At 39.8% G+C, this 24,939-nt stretch overlaps 3 protein-coding genes across 3 annotated transcripts in view; 2 read left to right on the top strand and 1 right to left on the bottom strand.

Annotated features, from left to right (window-relative positions):
• Positions 1–174: 174 nt before the first annotated feature.
• Positions 175–1,580, bottom strand: LOC149104572 (uncharacterized). Its single transcript, XM_089272242.1, has 4 exons — positions 1,501–1,580; positions 1,137–1,312; positions 939–1,053; positions 175–322 (listed from the first exon to the last, which is right to left on the bottom strand). Exons 1-4 carry the CDS (start codon positions 1,578–1,580, stop codon positions 307–309), a joined length of 387 nt encoding a protein of 128 aa, XP_089128368.1. The 3' UTR covers positions 175–306.
• Positions 1,357–15,084, top strand: LOC149104571 (ribitol 5-phosphate transferase FKRP-like). The gene is made up of 4 exons (XM_089270967.1): positions 1,357–1,456; positions 2,959–3,401; positions 9,590–12,446; positions 13,183–15,084. Exons 2-3 carry the CDS (start codon positions 3,158–3,160, stop codon positions 10,066–10,068), a joined length of 723 nt encoding a protein of 240 aa, XP_089127093.1. The 5' UTR covers positions 1,357–1,456; positions 2,959–3,157; the 3' UTR covers positions 10,069–12,446; positions 13,183–15,084.
• A 2,978-nt stretch (positions 15,085–18,062) lies between these two features.
• LOC149104570 (uncharacterized) overlaps positions 18,063–24,939 on the top strand; it is a 20,296-nt gene continuing 13,419 nt past the window's right edge. Inside the window, exons 1-11 of the mRNA XM_089270808.1 lie at positions 18,063–18,167; positions 18,354–18,709; positions 20,027–20,191; positions 20,798–20,908; positions 21,336–21,461; positions 21,798–21,894; positions 22,683–22,901; positions 23,058–23,434; positions 23,727–23,894; positions 24,135–24,245; positions 24,424–24,540. Of these exons, the coding sequence (XP_089126934.1) occupies positions 18,089–18,167; positions 18,354–18,709; positions 20,027–20,191; positions 20,798–20,908; positions 21,336–21,461; positions 21,798–21,894; positions 22,683–22,901; positions 23,058–23,434; positions 23,727–23,894; positions 24,135–24,245; positions 24,424–24,540 (1,926 nt within the window). The 5' untranslated portion in view covers positions 18,063–18,088. The remainder of the gene's footprint in view (positions 18,168–18,353; positions 18,710–20,026; positions 20,192–20,797; positions 20,909–21,335; positions 21,462–21,797; positions 21,895–22,682; positions 22,902–23,057; positions 23,435–23,726; positions 23,895–24,134; positions 24,246–24,423; positions 24,541–24,939) is intronic.

Genomic DNA, 24,939 nt, shown 5'->3' with positions numbered 1-24,939 from the left:
TAGTGTCGAGTGTTGAAAGTTACTAATTGTGAAACTAATGCAAAACATTAATTGATTGTGAACAGGAAACATATCAGTTTGGTTAAGAGTATGTAATAAAAAATAGAAAACATATGAGTCATCAGACCACTTGAGGGCACTCTCTTAATTAGTTAGTGAGAACTAATGTGGTAACTAAATTCAAAATAAATTCATATTTTAAAACGAAAAATACATTTGTAATAATATTGACATCTGTGAGCAATGTAATAATCTTCTAAGCGCTTGTGATTTGTTTCAGGTCCTGCATTCTGCCAAGAGGCAAATTCAAGGTTGAGAGTACCTAAAGAGTGAATAAAGTAAAATGGATTTCACTTTCAAGATTGAGTTCGTTTTGTATCGGTTTAAATAAATATATAATAAAACCTTGGGACATGTGGATGGATTGTCAATGCTCCCTTGTCAACCTGTCCAGGAATTATATTTTGATATTTTTGGGTAAATAACTTGTTAAAGTCAACAATTATATGTGGACTTTCATAATTTAAATGTGGAAATCAGACATGATATCTTTTAGCACAGCAACAAATAGATACAAGAAATATTTGAGATAAATACCAAAATGGAGAAATTTCAGATTTACAAAGAATATGTTAACGGAATTTTTGACGATCTATACATCTGAAAACACTATTTTTCTAGCTTAGTTTATTTTGTATAAAAGAACAAGAATTTCTCACTCGTATGCGTTATTCAAAATTCTGCTTCAATTATGATTTCATTTCCTTGATTTAGCCAAAATGTATAACATTTTGGACATTTACAATTTATCTTTGCTGGCATATAAGAACACGCGCGTGCTGTCGATTTCGGCCCAATAATCCCTAGATAAGAGGAAAGCCTCAATTCTCATATCGATCATTTCTGTGCTTAGAAAAATGCAGAGTAAAGATGCTTACCGATTGTACCGTCTCTTTCCAAAGAATGATAACTGCAGCTCGTCAAACTTAGCTCGCATTGCGTTCCGTAATGCTTCCTTCGGTCCGAGGATAATCGTTATCTGGGCACAATTGCCTGTGACATGGAACGCGAACACAAACTTTCCTTTAATTTTATTATTTGGACAGTATTTAACCCAATTCGAGATAAATATACACCTCCTGAGGGCCCGCATTCATGGCATTGGAAAGTATTCGCGACTCTCTTTGTCCGCCATCTTGAATCTCTTGGTTTGTTGTGAAACGCAACACTCCAGCCAAAACACGCATTCGCATTGGTTGAAACGTGAGTTTCGTGACAACACAACCGTCCTAATATATCGGGATATTCCGGACTGCTTATACCATGTGGCAACGAATCAAATTAGCATACCACAAAGATACCCCAACGCGGAAAATATCATGTGGTTATGGTATCGCGCTTTCAATTTGATTCGAAAGGCAAAACACGCTCCTCGGGCCGGGAGGTCTTTTTAAAGGTAACATTGAATTACACTGAGTTTATAGAGGGTACAAAAAGTACCCTATTAATTTTAAAGCTGTACTGCTGTTCTTGTACTCGAGAGCGAACTTTAGGAAATGATTCCCAAGCTTAAGGTACATCTCTCTAGTCCTACGCAACGCTGATGCATTTGTATTATTGAAGCGTTTCGCTCGAGTAAAACGTCTTCTTTCTTTCATTAGCTGTCAGTTGTTTGGTTAACGCAATTCTTCGATCATATACCCGGCAATCGGGTACGGCTTTTGCATGGAGTTGCTTATAGCCTGCCCGCCGGTCTGAAATTTTGACACATTTTCCACGGAATGCCATATTGAAGCTCTTAAACAATCTATGATTGTTTGGAAAATCTAAGGGATACCGATTTCGTTTTTGGTTTCCTATTTAATTCAGAATTTTCTGAGGTTGAGTATGAGCATACTAAATTAAAATCGCCATGTCCTCGGCCCGGCCTATTCTCGACATCTACAATTTATAGTCGGAGTCATAGCCCGAAATTTTTGTACAATTTCGACGGAACAACTTAGCAATGGGACCTCCTGAGATTATTTTACGATCTTTCAGAAATGCCAAGTGATTCTCAAAACTGTGGACGAATCTTCGGAGCAATCGCTTCATGGTCATTTGTGTCAGACTCACTTTGATAAAAGATTGCGTGACTTGCCCGTGTTTTGTTTCCGTTTCTTTTGGTATCACAAGATCACAAAGCTTTATTGTTTTCATTACATTCCATGTTATCTAAGTATCATAATAATTGGAGACCGTAGTAAGTTTCGCTTATTCATAGCGCGACATGTCGGGGAGATTTTCTCTTTTCAGTCCTCCACTCCGATGTCGGCCACCATACCGCACGATTCTCGGAATCGAAATCGAAACCACTGCATCACCATTACAGAAAAACCACATTACGTTTACCGTGTATACCAGAGAAATTTTAAAGTTATATCATTGATTCCCCGATTAGTCCTCGTCGTTTTTCGAAGAGTCTTCACGTATCCGGCCCAAATACCGACTATGTTCTTGAGTAATCGCTGAATACCCTCTCACTGCTGGAGAAAATCATCGTCAAAGCTACGACTGTCACTCCTTCTATACTACAAGTAGGGAGCTTAATTGAGAAAACCACGACGGTAACGGCAACGGCAAAGTCGCTAAACAAAAGGTTTAATGAGGATAACAATGACTGTGCACGTGCGTTATGATTCTTGGTGCATTTCTTTGCCCTCCTCTGCAAAACAACAACGTGAATGACCAAATTCTGCATTGTCTGGAGAACGTGAACCACGACCGCTAATTTTTCACATTTACAGTGTTTTAGTAATTCCTTGCAAGAGATCTCATCAATATGGAGACGGTAGGGCAGCCTTGAAGCAGTGATATCTGCGAATGTTGTGTGTCTAAAGAAAGACTACTCTTAAAGAATGAATTCTTTTTTTAATGATGCATCCGGTTACTGATTAGACTCCTTATTTCTATATGCAGGATTCGCTGCATGCAGATGAGCATTCGAAGCCAGGATCCAAGTGAGAGAGACAAAACCACCAGCTACAAAATACGCCTGTCTCAACATGTTTTGCTTTGAATAATACAATATTGTTCCCCGCGTTATTTCGTCAAAGCTGTTGCGAAGCATTCTGAGTTCATCATATCAAAGACTGGTGACCAGAAAATCAAGCCAAGCATGTCTTGCTGTAAGTTGGCACCTCGAAGACAACGCAACCTAACAAACAAAGGATTGACAGTCATGTTAATCATCTTGCTCGTAGTTCTTGTTAGTCTCCACCTGGTTATTCTTCCATCTGCGAGTGGTGGCTATAATGACGAGTGTTATTTAACTGATGAAAAACGTCAAAATTCGAGGATTATGGTGCAGAATATCTCGAGGGTGTTTGACAAGTTTGGTGTTCAGTATTGGCTCGACTATGGTGAGTTGCTGGTTATGCTTCTAATCAGAATAGAATTAATTGTGATATTAAGGTTACGGTATACCTTCGGTTCGAAAATTTTCTTGAAATTTGGATTTTTGGGTCAAAGTAGTAGTCGAAGAATAATCTCTAGTTTGTGACAAAAAAAATTGAAAAAGGCTTAATATTGGCGGACAAATGGCGGTTTTACGTTTTCACCGGAAGTAAAAGTTTACCTCTTGATTGACAGCCCTATGGCGTGTATGTAATCAACCGAGACGATTTTCGCGGGAATTACCTGGATGGATGTCACGAATTGACTACTCAGTTGAACAGCATAGTTGTTCTGACTACCCAGTATTTTTGGTATTAGGTGTGACTCTATTAAGTTATAAGTAAACATAGACCACGTTAAAACCATGGACCAGTTCGAAAAAGCGAAAACAGCGAAGAACGAATGAAAATACATCAATGAGTGAAGAAGCGAAAGTTCGCCACGCGGATGAAGCTATAGCTATCGAATAAGGCGGGCAAAATATTCGTGGTAAGAGTAAAAAAGGGTTGTGTAAAAATTTCGGAACTTGACAGCAACAACAGGGATGCTAACAGAGACTCTTCTGATGAGTCCGATATCGGCGAATCGCCGGACTCATTGAGACCATTTGAAATATTATTCATGCACAGTTGACCACACACAGTTGCTCCCCGCGCTTTCTTTTGTTTGCTTTCTTCGCTCAGCCACTCTAGCGTTCGTATCCTTTTTAGGTCTTCCCCATTTAGCGAGACCAGCTTCAAAAAAAGACCGAGCTACAGAAAAATTATCTCTCCGCCTTCGGTTCCTGGCGCGCATTGCGAAACACAAGAGCTTTTCAGAGATTCGCACGTAAATTTCACCAGGAGGTTAATGGTAGTAAACTTTTCCTGCACTGATTGGCTCAGTTATCTGAGAACCCAGTTGAAGGCGTTTGTGGGCGGAGTTTGTTTGCGAAGCAGAAGATTTTTCTTAGCGCTGCTTTCTCGAATAAATTTTTTTTCACTTGAAGCAAACACTTTAAAGAGTTACAACTCAAACGGAATTTGTTCAATTGCCCTCAAATTTGGACAGTAGCTAGTTTAACATATAAACTACAAAGGCGTGTCTGGGAATTGTTAATTTCGAAATACCTTTTCTTCGAGAGCGATTTTTGTACGATCACTCCACATTTTTTTCATCCTATTTCGAAATGTTCTGTAACTTTTTACTGCAATTGAATATGCCAAAACGCAGACACGTTTTTTAAGCGCTTAGGGCGGTGAAACCGAAAAAAAAATTAAATTGGCCAAAAACGAAATTCGCTTTGACTTGTAGCTTTCGAAAGGTGATTCGGGCGCTCGCATTCAGTGGTCGTGAAAAATTCGGAAATTCATTTTATTTCAGAATTCTTGGTGTAGTTTGATAGCCAGCTCTATAAGCTTTAATTTGATATAGGGGTTTGAGTATCTACCGCTTAAACTGCACGCGCTACATCGCTTGCACGCGAGACACCCCTGAAGATATACTGTAACCTTAAGACCTTAAGATACGTTCGCACGTACACGTGTATGCTTTATTGCTACTTATTTTCGAGGGAGTAATTTTGCGGGGCCTAAATTTGTCTATAAAATACGCGAAAATAAACTAAATTTCGCGAGATTTGTCAGAATACTGATCTTTAATTTATAATGAACATTTATACTTAGTCTCAGAATTGGCACAAATGATTATAGTTTTCCTCATCGATAGTTAATTGCATTTATACTTGTTCAAGTGTCAAATATATGCTCAAATGTATGATCTCTTTCATATATTCACTTGTAGTCTTCACCACCTACGGGTATATTACGAATTCACTACCCAGCTGGCTTGATAACTCAGTTGGTAAAGCGCTGCGCCGGTACCGCAGAGGTCATAGGTTCGAATCCCGTTCAAGTCTGAACATTTTTCAGGCTTTAATTTTACGATAAATATAACTGCGATGATCAATCATATCTTCATACCTTTCGCCGCAGTTCAAATTTATGATCTTTCGTATATTCACTTGGACACTTAACGAAATAAAGCAGAGCTATACAGAGTACAGGGCAAAGTCTATGAGCCCTTTACAAGTGACGTGAACGTTGATTAATAAAGAACTAAATAGCAGGCATTGGATTATGCGTGATTCATTGCCGCGAAAACATTTTTCGCGGGTCTCTAATTTTGCGGTTATAAGTGAGTAAGTCGTATTCGTTTTGAAAAAAGGCGAGAATTATTGTTCGAATTAAAAAACGATTTCTTCTTAGAGAATACAATTTCCTCTCAAAATGGCGGCAATGAGCCAGCGCGGCCGAATTTAGGGACCGTTCATTTTTTATGAGGGAGGGGGGGCTGGTGGGATTTGGGAAGCACCATTTAAAAATCGCATGACCCCCCCCCCCTCAGCTTACCAATTTTTTTCACATGGCCCCCCCTTATAGCGGTCATTTTTTGGGATGACCCCCCCCCAAAAAAAAATTGAACAAACAATATTTAGATTTCAACTCTTTTAATATTTCTCTATTATCCCCCTACTTCACGTTATTGTGCTCACTATGAAGACAATATTTACAATCCCTATACTACAGAGAGCTGTTGTTTAAAAAACAAATCAAAAGAAAGAGAAGTCAATTTCGGATCTCCTAGTTATGGCTCGCCCTGAGCGTGTGGCATTTGGCCTCTCATTGGTATCTTCCTCATCTGAATTGATGAATGCAAGAATGACATCACTTGAGTCATCTTCTCCCCTAGAGTCAATGGCATCACCGTCATACTCATCATTGTCACTTTCATCCGTTTCACTGCTGTCAGCACTTACCCTGTTGTCATTTTGTGTCAATGTCCTGGCATTTCTCAGTGTTGGTTGGCCAGCTCTGAGAGGACTCTTCTGCCGCAAGCATGAATGTCTTACAATTGCCTTTACTTTCTCACTCTTGCTGCTTTTCAAATGCTGCTTCAGCCCGTGGTGGTTCAAGTACTTGTTTTGTTCTGGAACACGTTGCTTTTTAAGCTTGGTTAGATCTTCGCACAACTCAGTCCAAGTATAATCCTCATATGATTTATCTTTTGCGTCCCTACTTAACTTTGCCTTTTCTTCTGCTCTCCTTTTCCTTTTAAATTCCAGCACTTCAAGATGCTGAAGATAATCCACCACAAACTTTGATTTGACAATAAACTTATCTGCAAATAGAGCAACGCTCTCTGGGTGAGATAAAACCAGCCTGCCACCTCCATGCTCTTTCTTCGCTTGGACCCTTGGCTGCCAGTCATCTGGATCACGCCCTTCTTTTGGGGTCTTCTGGTAGGAGAGGTAGTGGTATTCCGGTAGGCAGGAATGGTCAGGAACTGGTTTAGGATATCTTTCTATGGGTGATCCAGTCCATTCACAACAAAAAGAACAAATTTCTCCTACCTTTTCTTGACAGGACAACTTTAGAAACTCTCTGTAGTTCTCCCCCTCCTCATAGTGCTCATTCATAAACTTCTCAATCTTACGGAAGTAACAGTGGCCTGGAACAGAGTCTTTCCTTGCTCCTGCATTGTGATACTGAACCAAGTACGAAGTGTTGTGAAAAAACTGGAAATCTGTTGATGTGTTGTGTGAAACACATTGTTACATTTAATTTACAGATGTCTTTATTTGGAAGGTTTTTACCTCTACTCTAGTGATAGGCATGTATAAATGTTGCCCTGTCCAGGTAAAACAAAAAGCTACGAGTGTTCTCAAATCTTGCAAATAGTGGATTACTTTTTATAAATTTTAGCATACTTGTTCTGGTTTAAATTTATCTATGGTTTAAAATTTCTTAATTTTCAAGGTAAAATGGGGTTGACTAGCCTACACGACTTTTACGGTTCGTGACATTTGTACATTTACCGTTCTCAGTTCGGTCACTCGACCTTTCTTGTCGCTTCACTCGTGTTCATGAAGGGCACTTCATGTTGTGTAATAAGGAGGAATTTTAGTGGAGTTGAGCCGTTAGATCGTGCTATGGCAAATTTTTACAGGTTATAGGTCTGCATGGTTTCCGCTGTTATCAAAATAAAGTCTTTCACTTCACTTCACTTCACATCTGCATGTCGACTCGTTGAGTTTGACACCTCTGTAATTTGCCATGTGTTTCTGCATTGTTTAGGCTCATTTCTATTGCAAGATATGCTTTTAAATCTCCATGAATTTGCTTTTGAGGGACAAAATATGAAATTTACCGTGAACATGTTGCTTACTTGCATTCTATATTGTGACGCCGGGCCCGGCTGTGATTAGAACTGTTTGCAAGCACAGTAGGTAGATCGTTATCACGGATATCATATTTGTTCTCCTACGATTTCCTTCGGAGACGCCGTAGCTTTACTTTGAGAAAGCTATACGTTTGTCTAGAGACATTCCTATGTTTCTTGCAGCTATCTGATCGAGCTTGTGTTTCTCTTGCTCGATGTATAGGTTTATTCCTCCTTTTTATTTCCTCCTCTTTTGCAAACTCCGTCTTTAAAATGGGGTTGATGCTATACGTTGAGTGCGTATTTTTGCTTTAAGCTCCTTGACGTTAGTTGAGTGCTGCTATGTCTTGCACGATGTAGAACGGGGCACGTCCATAATAATCATGAAAGAGGCTCATTCCAAAATGCGCAATAATGGCGAAAGCGACGAGTCGTTTAAGAAAAGGTTTACAGCTGAACGATCCAGGCAGTTTGACATCTTACAAGCAAAAGAAGCAATCTTTCTAAGTGCGGATGGCTGTTCAGAAAGGGCGAGTGAGTTTTCCATGCCAGGGTACCAGTTGAAGCCCAGTGATGGAAGAAAACTGAACTTCTCCATCAAAGAACACAGAGCAATGGTGGAAAAGTTGATTGCCACGATTCCACACTCTTTCAGTCCAATGGGCTTGCTTTAAAGCAGGGCGAAGAATTTGCCCACAGTTTTAATGTAAAACAGATCAAATTTATAGAAGCTAAGTTGACGAAGGTCACGCAGGACATGGAAGCACTAGAAAATAAGAAGAGCAATTATAACAGCATATTTAAGGGCATACTCAAACAGCACATCAACAAAAGGAGAAGGAAAAAAGAAAACCGCAGAAAGTCAAATGAAAGAAAGAGGAAGCGGACTGAAAACAACGTCCAACGAGTTTATGGAATTTGTGTTAGAAACCCGCTAGGAAATGATCTTCCACAATGCCTTGTGTACCCTCCTAGAACGGCCGTCCCGGAAGAGTGTATTCAAGTTGAGCATGTTGCCACGTCGTTATTTAGAAGAGATGGGCCATACATCGCACAGCTCTTGGAAGGGAATTATTTCACCAATGCTGCAAGAAGCAGAATCACCACCAACCTTGAGCAGGAAGTCAGAGATTATGTTTACACCTTCATGTACCCTGAAGAGTACACTCTGACGGAAAGCATTGCTGCTTCTTGCAGCATTGGTGAAAGAGACTCCCATAGCAGCACAAGCGGCGACGAAGAACTCGACGACAGCGAAGATGAAGATGACTGCCAGTGAAAGTTGCATTCGAAAATAACAGTGTTAAATACTTCTTTTCAGTAGCTACAAATGCTTTTTGTCGCCAAACGTTTTTTTAAAGCAAATGGAAAGTTTATAATAAATTTGTATCCTGCCTTCTATGTTTATTCTATAGCAATTTTTTTGATATTCAAACATCATGCCATTTTAAATTTTTACTAAAATATTTCACGTGACCCCCCCTTTTTCCCTTATTTTTTTGGGATGGCCCCCCCTCGAAAGCCATTTTTTTTCGCATGCCCCCCCCCAAATCCCACCAGCCCCCCCTACCTTATAAAAAATGAACGGTCCCTTATGAGCTCGGAAACCTCTCTCCGACCAATTCAGAGGTGAAACTCTTAACATGTAGAACCGTGGATTTTCCAAACAAAAAGCAGATTTGCGGTGATTTACAAGTAGCTCCGAGTACTGTCAGAAAGAAAATTCACCATTTTTAACGGTGTTCAATATTCAAATAATCAATTCATTAATGTAATGTTGAGGGGTACGCTGATCCCTTGGTTTTACTTTAAAAATTTGCTTGGCTAAATAGAGGTTCTGTGGAGAGACTAAGCATGCATTAATTAACGGATTCGTTTAGCCTGCATTGTTCGAAAAGAAACAACGTGACAGCAAAGACTTAAGATTACTTTTGTTTGTATTAATTCGTTTCAGGAACCCTTCTTGGTGCTTATCGCACGGGAGACATTCTGCCACACGACCACGACGCAGATATATCATTTATTTTAAGAACACAGAGCTTAAACGCCTATTCGGAGTTGACGAGATCAGGAATTAAAGCAAATGGTTTCATGGCAATCTTTGGGAATGCGACCGCTGATTTCGTGAGGTGGATACCAGCAAATAGGACAACTAGCGGCAAAACAGAGGTAATGCTTCACAAATTCTATCCAGCCTCGTCAGGGGACAACTTCATTCTTAAATACCATCATACCTTGGAGACGTTTCCTGAGTCCTGGGTCATGCCACCTGCGAGGATCAATTTCCGCGGGGTCAATGTCGCAATTCCCAACTCCCCGGAACGTTTATTGTCTTTTAGATACCCTTACACTTACGGACTGTTCGGGTTTCAATTTCCATACAAATGGAGGTGCTGGGTGCCCTGTCTTTTAAGAGCAAGCAATGGATGCTAAAATTATACGCAGCGGAAAGTTAAGATGCTAGTAATAGTATCGTGTGGTGCTATTGATTATATTGGTTAAGTGTATTAAATGAGTGGATGAATCCCTAGTGAGGGACCATTCAAGTGTAGGCTATTGAGCAGTACTTTCATGTGGTACTGTTTATTATGCTGCACAAAGTGGTTCTAACTTTTAAGTCTTTGGATGAAACCCTAGTGTGTTACCATTTAAATGAACGCTATTGAGCAGTAATTTCATGTGGTACTGTTTATTATGCTGTACAAGGAGGTTCTTATTTTAAAGTCTGTGGATGAAACCCTAGTGTGTTACCATTCAAATGAGACCGACTGAGTAGTACTTTCATGTGGTACTGTTTATTATGCTGCACAAAGTGGTTACAACTTTTAAGTCTTTGGATGAAACCCTAGTGTATTACTGGCATTCAATTGAAAGCTATTGAGCAGTACTTTCATGTGGTACGGTTTATTATGCTATACAAGGTGGTTCTAATTTTTAAGTCTGTGGATGAAACCCTAGTGCGTTACCATTCAAATGAGACCGACTGAGTAGTACTTTCATGTGGCACTGTTTATTATGCTATATAAGGTGGTTTCTACTTTTAAGTCTTTGGATGAAACCTTAGTGCGGTACCATTCAAATGAAAGCGAGGAGTACTTTCATGTGGTACTGTTTATTATGCTATATAAGGTGGTTTTTACTTTTAAGTCTGGATGAAACCTTAGTGTGTGACCATTCAAATGAAAGCTATTGAACAGTACTTTCATGTGGTACTGCTTATTATGCTATATAAGGTGGTTTTTACTTTTAAGTCTGGATGAAACCTTAGTGTGTTACCATTCAAATGAAAGCGAGAAGTATTCATGTGGTACTGTTTATTGTGCTGTGGATGAATTCCTAGGCTGTGACCATTCAAGGGAAAACTACTGAGGATTACATGTACTTTCGTGTGCTACTGTACATTGCATAAGGCGGTTGTAACTAAAAGTCTTCATATACATTCAATTAAATATACACGATAGGTCCATTTTAAAACCGACCGATGTTTTCTAGATGTTGTAGTTGTTGTTGTTGTTGTTGTTGTTTTTTTTTTTTTAAGAGGAACTAAATATTTTCAGGACCTTTGCTAAAATGTGATGAACTTATTTTACTTGTTGTTAAAAATCTGAAATGACATGCTGTGATTGGCCAAAAAGTAGCGATGCGTGATGTCCTATGCAAGTTCTATATATAAGACCGATGTTCTATAGAAATTCCAGAAATAACTTTGAGAAGTGCTAAGTATTTCTAGGACCTACGCAAATATATATCTGGGTTATTGACCAAGCGTGAGGTCAAGATGGCTGGCTATTGGCCAAGTGTGTTTTTTGCGTGTTTATGGACCAAGACGGAGTCGAGGTCCATAAACACGCAAAAAAAGGACGAGGCCAATATCCAGCCATCTTGGCCGAACATGCTTGCTCAAGAAAGGATTTATTATATGGCTTTCGGAGAAATTTTTCTTGCGGGACGCGGCGGTAGTCCCGAGCGGGCAAGACAGCTCCATCTTGCCGGCTCGGGTAGCCAATCACAGCGCAGGATTTGATTCATCTTGCCCGCTCACGGAGCTAGCCCTATGATAAGATGAACTTATTATATTTGTAATTGAAAGTCTAAAATAAAATGTTGCGATTGGCCAAAAAGAGCAGCTTTACATGATCTCTGATGCAAGTTTAATCATCGATACGTGGGCAAACGACTCCAGGAAACTTGTTACAGGGGACGATAACAGGCTAGACCACTCACATTCCTCTATTTTTTTTGTGAGATGGTAGATGTCTATCGTTGAGTTCGATGGGCCGCTATCTTGATCTCTTGGGGGCATGATGCGAGAGAAATTGAGGAGAGTGTTTTTCGTTGCTCTAGAAATTCAAACACATTGCAGTCGGTCACGGTAGTGTTTTAACAATTTGTTCGCTGTTTGCTGCTTCATATTGTAATCCACTTTAGTTTGGAGAATATATAGTTATAGCCTGGGTAGCAAGTGTTTTCGTGGGGTTCGGAAGCAAAGAATTACCGCGTAAAAAATCTTTTTTTGGCTCTCGCTCCATTTTTCGCGAGGGCAAAACACCGAAAATCCCGTTCATAGGTCTTTCTTTGTTCCCCAACCCCAAGGAAACGCTTGCTACGCAGGCTAGAATAGTTATGACGATGGGAAAGGGACCTAATCCTTTCTTCTGACGTGACGAATTTCTACGGCGTCGGCCCGATCTGACCTGTCGCCTCCTGAACAGTTGAAGTACAGTAGTCGGGACACGGGGAGGCGCGAAACACAAGCGCGGAGCGTGTGGAGGCAGTGTGGCCGAGTGGTTAGAGCGCCGGATTTGAAATCCGTAAGTCTTGGGATTATATCCCGTTCTGACCGCTAGCTGATGTTGCTCTCGGTAGCCCCGAGTTCAACTTCTCGGCAGCGCTTGTAAATAGCCAGCTGGTCTGTCTCTCGCCAGTTGGGATTCTTAACCGAGTGTTTATTTGAATATTTATTTATCATTGTTTGTCTACATTGGTCCTGAAAAGCCCCAATGGGAAGTGGTCAATTAAGTATACATTTTTTTTTTTCATTCGCGCGTTGCGCTCGTGATCGCGTTTCGCGCTCGTGTATCACTTTTCGCGTTCTGGCCTCAATTCGCCCAGATCGACTTGCTGTTTGACTTGCTGTAGACATAGACAGACATACTTTATTTAACGTGGAAATAATCTGTTTGACTTGCAGTTTCGAATGTAGGTCAGTGGAATTTTTGTTGCTGGTTTCAGATAACGTTTCGAATGACCTGATTCAATTGCATAAGGCCCCAGCTTCCTTAGTCTGACTGTCCCAAATAAAAGGATCTAAAATGTAATTTGCTACAGATTTGTGATTTAGTGCATGGTCACCTACAATCTCATTAGGATCGATTTTTCAACGCCGGGACCGGACTGCGGTGAGATGATATATTTTCTTTAATATCTTAATGATCTCGCTTCAGTTACAAATTGCCATGCAATATGTCACAGAAGTTAGAGGGTTAACTGATCGGTGCGTGCTAACGATGATCGCCATTTAGGCTAACCGAAACTTCATTTATTTAGGTCGAAATCATGTGTCATCGGGCAGGGATAGGAAAACAAGATCCTCTACTATGTAAGGCTCCTCGCTTGAAGTAAGTTATTAAAAAAAGGTAAAGAAAGTTACGAATTACAGGACGAAATTTCACAAGCTCGTGCTAGTTACATGCAGAAATTTCCGTTAAACTTAACTTTGCCAGATTACCAATTAACCATTGTAATGTGATTTGAAAATTTAGGCTGGACGAAAGAGGTCACAATGCCTACGAATAAATCACTTTAAAATGGCTTACAATGTAAGCTTCCTGAGAGGTCTTCTGTTTGAGCCGTTCTTTTAACTCTTTTAAGAACCGAGAAAATAAGCCTGCAAAAAGCAAAATGTTGCTTCAAAGTAATGTATGATAAGTAAAGTTCTGTTTCAATTTCACATTTACAGTGCCAAATACAAACAGTGACTCCACTTGCTTCTAACATGCAGTGTTCTTTAGGCCACTTGTTACTTTATGACAAGTTCTTGCTAAGTCCACGTTTGTTGCTAGGAAGAAAAATACACATTTTTTTCTTCTTCAGGAGAATAGTAATAGGTCCATATTTTTTGTACAGAAATGGGATGACCCACAATAAGCGAGACATTATACGTGACTGTATTCGTTTACCAAATAATGACGATTTATTGCTCAGACGGGCTAAGCCGTGAAGTCAAAAAAAGCCGCCATCTTCTCAATGGTTGCTCGCGCTAGTCACGCACGTAACTGATGAAGAAAGCCCAGTCTGATACTAAGAAATCACCTTAATTCTATTCTTCTGTTAACTCACTTTTGGAAGGAACGACATAACATAATTGTTCCAAAGTGAGAAATATTTGTTTTACAACGTGATCCAGTTTTCACACACTGAGCTATTCATAAATATAGTCTATCCAGCTGTGTTACCATAACCTTCTCGAGACCTGACTGTCATTAAAGATCATTAAAATACCAGTCTTGTTTCAACGAGCATGCTTTCTCAACATAGTTGTATTCTTTTTTTTCTTTTTTTTTTTCAATACTACTAAGTGGAATCAGTAAGCGGCTTATATTTTTGTAACATAAAAACCTTTTGTCTTTTTTTCCCGGAAAGATTAACACGCATTTCTCAATATTTTCTCACGGGTCTGTGATCAGACGCGTGGAAAAATACTGAGACAAGCTTCCCTGTGACAGGCCGTCATAGGGATGCGTGTCCGGGATATGAGCGATCATGCTTCTTACGCATCACTGAAACAGAAAAATGTCCAACGTCGATTTTAAAAGTGATTTAACAAACAAAGAGACGCGGCTGTGCTTGTGATACGATGTCATTTCAGCTCTTTAACTTTAAAATCACCTAAACCAAGCAAAGGGAAGTAAATATTTAACATTCCTTTAAGCAGTATCAATAAACTGCAGTCACTCCTTTTATTTTCCTGGCGTGTGACGCGAATTCACGAATGCGAAGCAAAAGAGGAACGATGGAGCAGCATATTTGTAAACCCCAATTAATAGCGCAGATGATTTCACGAACAAGACCCCACTTCTTTTTTTCTAGTTTTGTTAGCTGTTTGTTTTAACGTAGTAATTTAATTTAAAAGGTCTTTCTAGTTTAAACCCGCTTGAACCTAGCAAACACAAAACAGTCTATCGCTATGTAAACACGAGTTTTTCTTTATTGTGCCAAACATGCAAAGTCTTCGTCCATATAGGAGATGGAATGAGATTCAAATTAGGAAAGATAAAATAGAAAAGTCGGCAAACCATGATAAAGAAATACACAACGAACAATACAATCCTATAGATCCTTCTCACAGGCTGCTCTCTCTAAATGATTTGTTGACACATTCCAGGCACGTTATGTGACGTGGAGGCCACTCTAAACACCTGAAATAAAAAAAGCTTCCCTATCCTCGGAGCGCATTTTCCTTGCTTACTTAGGACATGTTGCATAGCGAGTACGTATCTACTTTAATTTTCTAATTCCATACGTATAGTGTAAAACTAACATCGAACAGTATGGAGACATTTCGCATGTCACGGACCGTTGTCTAGCACTTTTACCAGAAGTGATCAAACTTATATTTCTCTTTACAGTTCCAAAACATTAACCAGCAGGAATGTGACGGAAATAGAGAAGATCATCAACTTAGTGATATTGTTTTGACACAGCACCAAATTCTCAGAATTTACATTAAAATTTATGCCATCATTGAGCAGAACCCCGGGGGGTACTTCTAGAAAAGTTGGGTGGGCGTGTGCGGCCCACTCCCCAAAACCCTTATCCGATTTATGACCAAAATCTCAGTTTTTTGCTACCCTATATATGACCTGACCAAAAATTCGATAGCCTATTTATGAAGGCTGCGGCTGACACAGTTGTCCTAAACATAAGTTATGAAGGGCTTTTGTTGACGGTCTTATTGATAATGATGAAAAAGTAGCTGCTTCTAAGAAACATACCCAATTCAAGACCAGAGTGCAAAAACCATACCCTATTTATAACCAAAATGACCAAAATCGATTCCCTAGTTATGACCAAAACGGCTGAAAAACCCTACCCTTTGGGGCCGCACATACCTATATAGCCCATATAAGGAAGTACCCCTCTCCCCCCCACCCCCGGAGAAGAACTGACTTTTCTAAACTCACTAAAAGGCTTAATCCGTCTTAAATAAGGGCGGTTTTCCTGCGCTGTGATCCGCTTTTAAATACTTTACTAGCTAGAGTATCGCAAATTCGTTGTCAGTGTTAATTCTCATTCTTCTATAGATGTCTCATTGATAATTTTCTTCATTCATAAACGGCATAAACTGGACTTCTTCAGGATCCAGAATACGATTTTAATTCAAAACATTATTATAGATCAACGAGCTTTATACCAAATAGTAGGCAATCTCTACAAATCAATCGGCAATCTCTAAAAAAGGCATTAAAGTTCATAAATTGTAGAACAGTGAACGGGTGGTCCTTTTCCTAACATGCGCTTGTACTCGTTCTTTTTTTCATCTTTTTTTATTGCTAAGGGGCAATAGTAAATTGATGTTAGTTTTAGAAGGAATAAAATCTTTTGCCTTTTTCTCAGAAAGCCGAGATTAACCAATATTTGTATTTACCTACGCGATTGTGAAATCTGCAGAAAAGCTGTCATACGGATGTGGGTAAAGGTTAAAAGCTTTGAAAGAAGTCGTGGTTTCTTCGATAAAGTTACAAATCCATGAAACCGACAAGCAGGCGATATCCCCAATAACAACTGCTATGCTTGCGATGTTAACTTATTTATTGACGAGCTGTCAAGCAATAATGAACGTGAACAGAAAGAGGAAATCTTAAAAGGTAGCCTCACGATTCGGAGCATGTGCAAGGCATGGCGTGACTTCCGCTTTCTTCCTGAATCGCATGTAGTTTAGAAATCACATGTAGGCGCTTTAATTGTCGAAATCACACGAAATATATCACCGGGTTTAAAACCAAGCTGTCAAAATTTAGAGCATCGATGTCATCATTGGGCCTAGAGATTTATTTAGGACACAATACTAGTTATCTACTAGTATCTGATTGGTTTATAAACAATAGAATCGAGTGGTGCATGGGAGTTAGAACAGACGAAAGTAATTTGCTTGTGAAATATAACTTCTATCGCAGTTTTTCACAACTTTTTCCACATCTTTCAAGGCATAAATATAAAGAAAAACTCATAAGGTCATCGTCGATTGTTGTAAAAACAATTAAATCAAACTGGCTGTCTCTACAGCTTGCCTGATGTGCTTAACCACGGCGCTATTATTTTAGCATTCCGTACACTAACTCAATATCCATTAGACAAATCGACACCGGAGCTCATTTCTATCGCTATCGATGTTGGAGCACTGGAGTTACAACCAAGTCCAACAAATTAAAATGATTGATTTAACTGTTATGTTATGTGAGATAATACAGCATTCTTGTTTAAATGGTCTTTTTTGCTTTATTTTTTACTACTTATAAGCCATTTTCCATATAAAAAAAAAACATGTTAACATAAAACAGACAAAACATGTTACCATTAGCTTTGAATGAAACTAGACTGAAAGAGAACATGAATTACAAAATAGTGACGTTAAGATAGATCAAATAAACTATTTTGCAAAACTAAGGCAAAACCAAACAAAAACCCTGGAGACAGTCTAACTATATTTCAAGATGTGATGACCTTAACTGAATTTTAAAAACGGGACACCTGCGGTGACGAGTGCTCAAACGTAACATAACATGACATTTTCTCGAACGATTTGCTGACCTATTCAGTGTGTATTAGGCCACAGGCACTAGCATGCCAAGCAAACACGAAATATACATGCAAGTTCATTTAGTTTCGACAGTTAGAAACTCGAAGACGAGAGATTGATTTATCATATTATAATGCGAAATGTTTAAAGCTGGATACCTTTTTTTCATGAATATTGATTTTAATCTTTGGTAATAACGGGGTAGACGCGAATGGGTAAAAAGGGATATAGGGTGTGGTCTGAAAAATAACTTTTGGCAAGACAAGACAGCTCTAAAGTTGAACAGAATTTGCACATGCGACATTTCTCTTTTGCTGTTTTGTCAAAGACCTGCATGAATTCCCACTTGCGACGGAGAAATCAGGTCAATACCCAGGCAAATCCTATATTTTAACTGTACAACGTGCAATAATTATGGCCATTAGTCTACGGACCAAGCACCTCCGACCCCCCCCCCCCCCCCGCCCACCAAATAGCAACCATCTCCATAATAGAACAGAAAAACGGGCTATTTGCCATCATTGTCATCATGATAATCGTATCATTCGACTTGTCCTATCACGTAGATGACAGTCAGCACGTATACACAGATAGCTCTTGTGCGTAGTCATTTTAATACTCATCAGAGTACAGTTCCCGTTCAGTCGAAGTAACATGTCGTCTGTGCGCCAACGCTCGATCTACTTCGTTCCACTTTTCTTATTCATTTGTGCACTTGCTCCAGCCACCGAAGGTATGATAGTTTTTCTCTTAAAGTTCCGCGATCGTGTACCTTATATTAATCGCCAATTGAAGATTTTTTAATGCCTTTCGCGAAGAAATTTGAAGTGGAAGGAAACTGGGGGAGGGGTGCATCGATTAAGAGCATCCACTATGATTTATCAAAGACAAAAACAAATCGTTCTCTATTCCTTTACAGCACTCGGTTTCAAAGCTGGAAAAGACAACATAACTACCATTACACCGGGATTGTTTGCTTGCAAGGTGATCTACTTCCCAAGTCCCTTCTACGGCGGACAGCAAGTAACGGTTCTTGCCTCAGTTGGCCATACCGTAAAGAGCCAAAAGCCTCGGAATGGCGCTGCAGTCTGGGTTGAAGCTGTTACAGCAAGTGAATTTACTGTTTGTGTGCTTGAATTCGGAAATGGTTCCAACAGGACGGTGGAGGTAAACTGGTTATCCTTCCAGGCTTCGCTGCGTGGATCTCAGATTGGTACTACATCTTTAAATTCTTGGACAACGGGGACGGAATGCAAGAGGATCGATTTTCAGCAGGTAGAAATTCTATGTATCGTTTGTGTTCAGCTGATTATTATTTCTCAACAAAACAAAAGTTTAGTTAGGCATATCTATCTATCTATCTATCTATTTAGCGATTAGAAAGTTTCCAAAAGTATTTTGTATTTTCGTAACTTCTTCGTTTCCTCACCTATCCACTCTCTCGTCCCCCATCGCTCCTCACTCGCTCCCTCACTACCTCGCTCCCTCGCTCCCTAGCTCCTTTGCCCTCTCGCTCCCTCGCTCCCTCGCTTCCTTGCTCCCTCGCTTCCTCGCTCCCTCGTTCTTTCGCTCCCTCGCTGCCTCACTGCTTCGCTCCCTCGATCCCTCGTTTCCTTGTTCCCTCGCTCCCTCATTTCCTCGCTCCATCGTTCTCTCGTTCCCTCGATCCGTTCTTTCCTCGTTCCCTCGCTCCCTCGCTCCCTCGTTTCCTCGTTGCCTCGTTGCCTCGTTGCCTCGTTGCCTCGTTGCCTCGTTGCCTCGTTGCCTCGTTGCCTCGTTGCCTCGTTGCCTCGTTGCCTCGTTGCCTCGTTGCCTCGTTGCCTCGTTGCCTCGTTGCCTCGTTGCCTCGTTGCCTCGTTGCCTCGTTGCCTCGTTGCCTCGTTGCCTCGTTGCCTCGTTGCCTCGTTGCCTCGTTGCCTCGTTGCCTCGTTGCCTCGTTGCCTCGTTGCCTCGTTGCCTCGTTGCCTCGTTGCCTCGTTGCCTCGTTGCCTCGTTGCCTCGTTGCCTCGTTGCCTCGTTGCCTCGTTGCCTCGTTGCCTCGTTGCCTCGTTGCCTCGTTGCCTCGTTGCCTCGTTGCCTCGTTGCCTCGTTGCCTCGTTGCCTCGTTGCCTCGTTGCCTCGTTGCCTCGTTGCCTCGTTGCCTCGTTGCCTCGTTGCCTCGTTGCCTCGTTGCCTCGTTGCCTCGTTGCCTCGTTGCCTCGTTGCCTCGTTGCCTCGTTGCCTCGTTGCCTCGTTGCCTCGTTGCCTCGTTGCCTCGTTGCCTCGTTGCCTCGTTGCCTCGTTGCCTCGTTGCCTCGTTGCCTCGTTGCCTCGTTGCCTCGTTGCCTCGTTGCCTCGTTGCCTCGTTGCCTCGTTGCCTCGTTGCCTCGTTGCCTCGTTGCCTCGTTGCCTCGTTGCCTCGTTGCCTCGTTGCCTCGTTGCGTCGTGTGTTTTGCTTTTATTTTTTATACAATCGCCCCTCAATTAAATTATGTCTAATTATTTGTAATATTTTGGGCAATTAACTACTCTAAATATTTTCATCTAATCAAGTCCTCTTCTACCTTTTTCTTTTTTTCGTTTATTTTTATCTATTTTTTTAATTTATTCCAGCGTTTCTCTACTCCTCCAAACATATTTGTAACTGCTGGTCACCAAATTCCCAAGAGACCCCAAGATGCCATGGCTGTGTGGGTGGAGACATTGAGGGTAGACAATTTTAAAATTTGCCTCCGAGAAGCCAAGATTTTCGATGGACCTCATAAAAACATCAAAATAGTGAGTGAGCTAGATAATAATTCTCTTTTACTGGATAATTTGTAATACCTCTTAATCAACAACATCACCTTTTCTCTCCCTAATTACAATCTAGGAGAAAAGGGAAACGATAAGTAGTTGTCTTCAAATACATGTATTCACGTCTGTTTGGATGTTGCCAAGTACAGCAGAGGTTAATCCAATTCTTTACTATACATTAAAAACATTAAAACATTAAAAAAAAACATTAACATTAACATTAAAACATAAAAAAAATGCCCGTTTATTTTCAGTTTTCATGCTCTTTAATATGTTGCTTATTTTGTTGTGTGTCTGTTTGTTTCTTTATTTGTTTGTTTGTTTTTTTATACATTTTTTTCATCAAAAGTACTAGACGTTTACATCATTGAAAGCTAAAAAAAAAACAAGGAAACAAAATACCCCCTTCCGCCCCCAACAAAATGTACATATATATGCACTTACACTGAAATTGCCGTGCTCATAAATTCTTTGTTGCCCCATTTGCCTAACGCTTTTGAACTTTAACAAAATTTCCACTGATTTATTTTGTTATTTAACAATTATTGATTTTTTTTTCTCATTACTTGTTTCCAAATTCTGCTGCAGAATTGGATGGCGTTCACAAATCTGAGAGTTGACAATTTTACTACAACCGACAGCCTCGTGTTTACCAATACAAACTCACCATCTCATCAAGATAACTACGCTTTCTGTCAAGTAAGGATTAACTCAGCCTTATTTCTACATTACGTTACCGATACTCTATTATGGGATGGAAAAAGCAGCAACAAAACAACAGTTTGCTTTCATGAATAGTGGTCAGTTGCGACAATTAATTTCCTTTTTTCCTTTGTCACGTCAACGTTGTGCTGATGTTTGAGCAAAACAGAACCATCTATTATTGCAACAATGTGGCGCGCTAAATAGTTTCTAAAGCCCAGTCTTCCTTGCAGCGTACTCCTCTTTAGTTGATCAAGTAGTTTACAGAGAGGTTTCCCTGAACGATTGACTTAAAATCGACAGCGGTAGAAAGTCCATCACTTATCAGACATGTACAATTTGTATTTTTCCTCCTAGAAAATTTAAGACTCCGTCGTTGTAGAACTAAACAATACTTATAGTACTATTTCCTTTAAAACTGCAGACAATAAACTTCACAGAGCCACTTTATGCTCCTCCAATTGTGTTGGTAACGCCAAAGCGCAGTGTGAACAATAACAATTTTAATCTGTCTGGGTCACGTTGTAATGCCGTTACTGCCTGGGTTGAGGTAAGCAATACGTTGCAAGATAATTGGGCACAATCATTGCACTGGAGAGGACTTAACACCATCTATTTTCTATGGTTTGTAATTAAGCGTGTGTTTTTATTTATTTTTTTAATATGTTTGTTGTTGTTGTTGTTGTTGTTGTTGTTGTTTTGCGTTGTTTTTGGAGGCGCGTAATCGGCCCTTAGTCATTACTGGCCCTAGTATTAACCTATCAAAACAAAAATCATATGATAAACTTCTTTGGAACCTCCTTTTGTATTATTCGTGAATCTCTGTACTCAGTCAGGACTAGCAAAGGGTAGAAACGTTCGCTATAATTTTTCCTTTATTATTCAGCATACATTTACAACTGAGGCACAGGTGTGTGTGAAGAATTACAACAATGACGCCAACAACAAAGATGTTATCACTGTCGACTACATGGTCACTGGAGGTAGGCAGTCAGAAACATTCCATATGCTTATAGTTAAGAATGAGTTGAGGTTTGAGAATGAATTCGAAATGTCTTAAAGAGGAAAGAAAAGTTGCATTGATTACACCCGAAATTAAAGGTTTCGAAGCGTAAATAGTAAATAATCGTGAAAAGAACCATTCAATACTTTTTATCTTTTAATAAAATGCATGAAAAAATTACTCGATTCTAATTGGCTGAGAGCAGTGCAGTTCAAGTGTAACGCCAGTGCAAAAAGTGTAACACCAGTGAAAATTACACATCGTAATTCTGGATTATGATTGGCTGAAAAACAATAGCGAATTTTCTAAGCTAGAGATATCACGTAAAATGACGACGAAACTTTTGTCCAGAAATTTTCAAAAAAAGTTTCCTCGAATGAGGAAAAAAAATGGCTTCAAGAAAGATCTTCCGGCTTCCTTCCCGCGAATATTTTCATGTTTATATCATTAATAAGTGATCATACGGTTTTTCTCATTCAATTTGGAATTAATTTGCACTTGTGAGTTTTTCAAAAAGCTCACTCGTGCAATTTAATTCCAAATTGAACTCGAAACCCTATGATTACCTATACTAAGTGTAATTTATTTGCACATATATCTTGAAACAACGTAGAAACATCAGCTTGAGAGTTCCCTTCGTATTTGTCTTAAAACATTGCTTACTTAAACATATTTTATTTTTACTTTACATGTATGTGTGTATTTATTTTTTAATTGTTTATCTAGTTATTTATTTTACATTTTTTTTTTTTTTTTTTTCATTGCCAGACTTGGATCCCTGTATCGACGTGACATGTCATTATCACTGTCTGTGTAAAGCGTTTGGACCAAATGATGCTCGCTGCGTTGCTGAGGACAGTTGTCCATCGTACCAAGAACCAGTCTGCTCATCAAATGGCACGACATACGACAATGAATGTTTGTTTCGACAGGAAATGTGTCTTCTGCAATTGAACTTTTCCGTTCAACACCCTGGTAGTTGTGAAGGTCAGAATGTAATATTTTGATTTGCTTTAAAATGAATCTTTTGACGACATCGATGATCAAAACGATAATGATGAGGATGCGATTGACTTGTGTACAACTAGTAAACTCAATCATTCCTTCTGACTAGCTTATGATTTTTCTCATTATGTTTTTAAGGATTCCCTTTCCAGCGAGGTCGCCGTCACATGCCACATATTCCGTCACTGGGATATTCACATTGTGAAGTTATCCACCTTAAGCCTTATGTGTTCTATCCAGACAAACCACTTGAAGTTCAGATCACTGTCAATCATATTGACACCAGTGACAAGTCATATGTACATGATGCCGCTGTGTCGTGGATCGAAAATGTCAGTTATGATCGATTCACTTCTTGTGTAATGGCGGCAGGCTACAATGAGCGGAAATCACATGCTAACGTGACAATTGATTGGATGGCGTACCAAGGGGCTCCGGTGGGTGGTGTTGCCGGGGAAGTACGAATATCACAATGGTGGACTGGAACGACTTGTAAAGCTATCAATTTTCCATCGGTTAGTCTTTTCTGTTTTAACTGACATTGCCCTAACTTCACGTTAGCCTACGATGTCACTGGACCACTGAATACATGATACTTTCGTTAACTCATCCTAGGCTTTAGACAGTCTTAATTACTGGCTAGGAATCTTGGTTTCTCCTTTTTCTAGATATTAGGTTCCTCAACCACTTATTCTGTTGTTATTTCAAACTTTTTTAAACGAAACAAAAAAAACGTCCTGATTTTTTGTTTGTTTGTTTGTTTGTTTGTTTGCTTTATAACTTCTTTTTTGTTTGTTTTCCATTCAGGGAAAGTTTTCAGTGATACCCTCAGTATTTGTAACTGCTGCTCATCATCACGCCGGACTTAAGCGTGACGCTGCTAGCGTGTGGATTGAAGACGTCACGCAATCTTCATTCAAAGTTTGTTTGAGAGAGCTGCAGAACTACGCAGGATCGCACGAAGATGTTCATGTTGTAAGTGTCACAGCTTCCACCAAACAGGACCTTTATAGAACTGGGCCACAAGAATATGTCTTTATATATTTAGAAAAAATTGGGGCTGGTTGAGTATTAATCTGTGGTAGGGTTTGCTTTATAGTACGCTTTGTCATCAAAATGTATATTATAGTTGAGTACAGTTATACCAATGCAATTATATACCCATTCTTTTTGGAATTGCTCATAAATTTAAACTTTTTCGTTTCACTTTAATAGAAATGGTTGGCGTTTTCCTCTCTCCACAAGCCTCTCTTCACAGAGCATAGCTCAGTCTACTTTGCTAACGCCCAGCATCCTCCTGTAGATTACAACAATGCTTTCTGCAAGGTCAGTATCAGGGTGTTTTTGATGAGGAACATCTACATTTTGATGATTAAATTGGTCAAAGTAAATCTAAGAGTTTGCTTGAAACTATATACCAGTGAACCTGCATTGCCAACTAACTCCAAAGGTATCTTATTGGATACAATGACAAATGTAATGAGAATATTTAATGTTTCTGTAGGATATTCGCTTTGCTAGAAAGTATAACAGCACCCCGAACGTATTTGTTTCCGCGAACCATTCAACTAGCGGTGGAAATCAACAACCAGTACACAATGGAATAACTGCTTGGGTAGAGGTAGGATCAAGGCCTTATATTTACACTCCGCTATTTATGGAAATAGTTTTACAGCAAAATTAGAGTGCGCATGCAACTTAATAATTAAAAATTCTACCAAATTTTACAAATTATGTTACTGGCCTCCAGTGGCTTTTCTTGGGAACAACGTAAGAAAAATTCCGACGTAAACGGGGAAATAAATTAGTTCCACCTAAATAGCACACCAAACTCAAGACTAAACGACAACACATACCCTATTGCACACCAAAATAGTCAAAATGCATTCCGGTCTTTTTCAGACCAAATGGTTTAGACAAATAAGGTGTAGCTTATGCATGTAAGAATAACAGTCTGTAGTTGGTAGGAGGGGGGGGGGGGGCGGGTAAAAGAAAAACTGCCCCTTGTGTTGCACCCTTC

The sequence above is a fragment of the Orbicella faveolata genome, unplaced genomic scaffold (assembly GCF_042242905.1).
Source record: "Orbicella faveolata isolate gen_17 unplaced genomic scaffold, um_ofav_v1 contig_34, whole genome shotgun sequence".
Classification (NCBI taxonomy): Eukaryota; Metazoa; Cnidaria; class Anthozoa; order Scleractinia; family Merulinidae; genus Orbicella; species Orbicella faveolata.
Note: the sequence above shows the minus strand (reverse complement) of the source record. Positions and strands in the feature narration are given on the sequence as shown.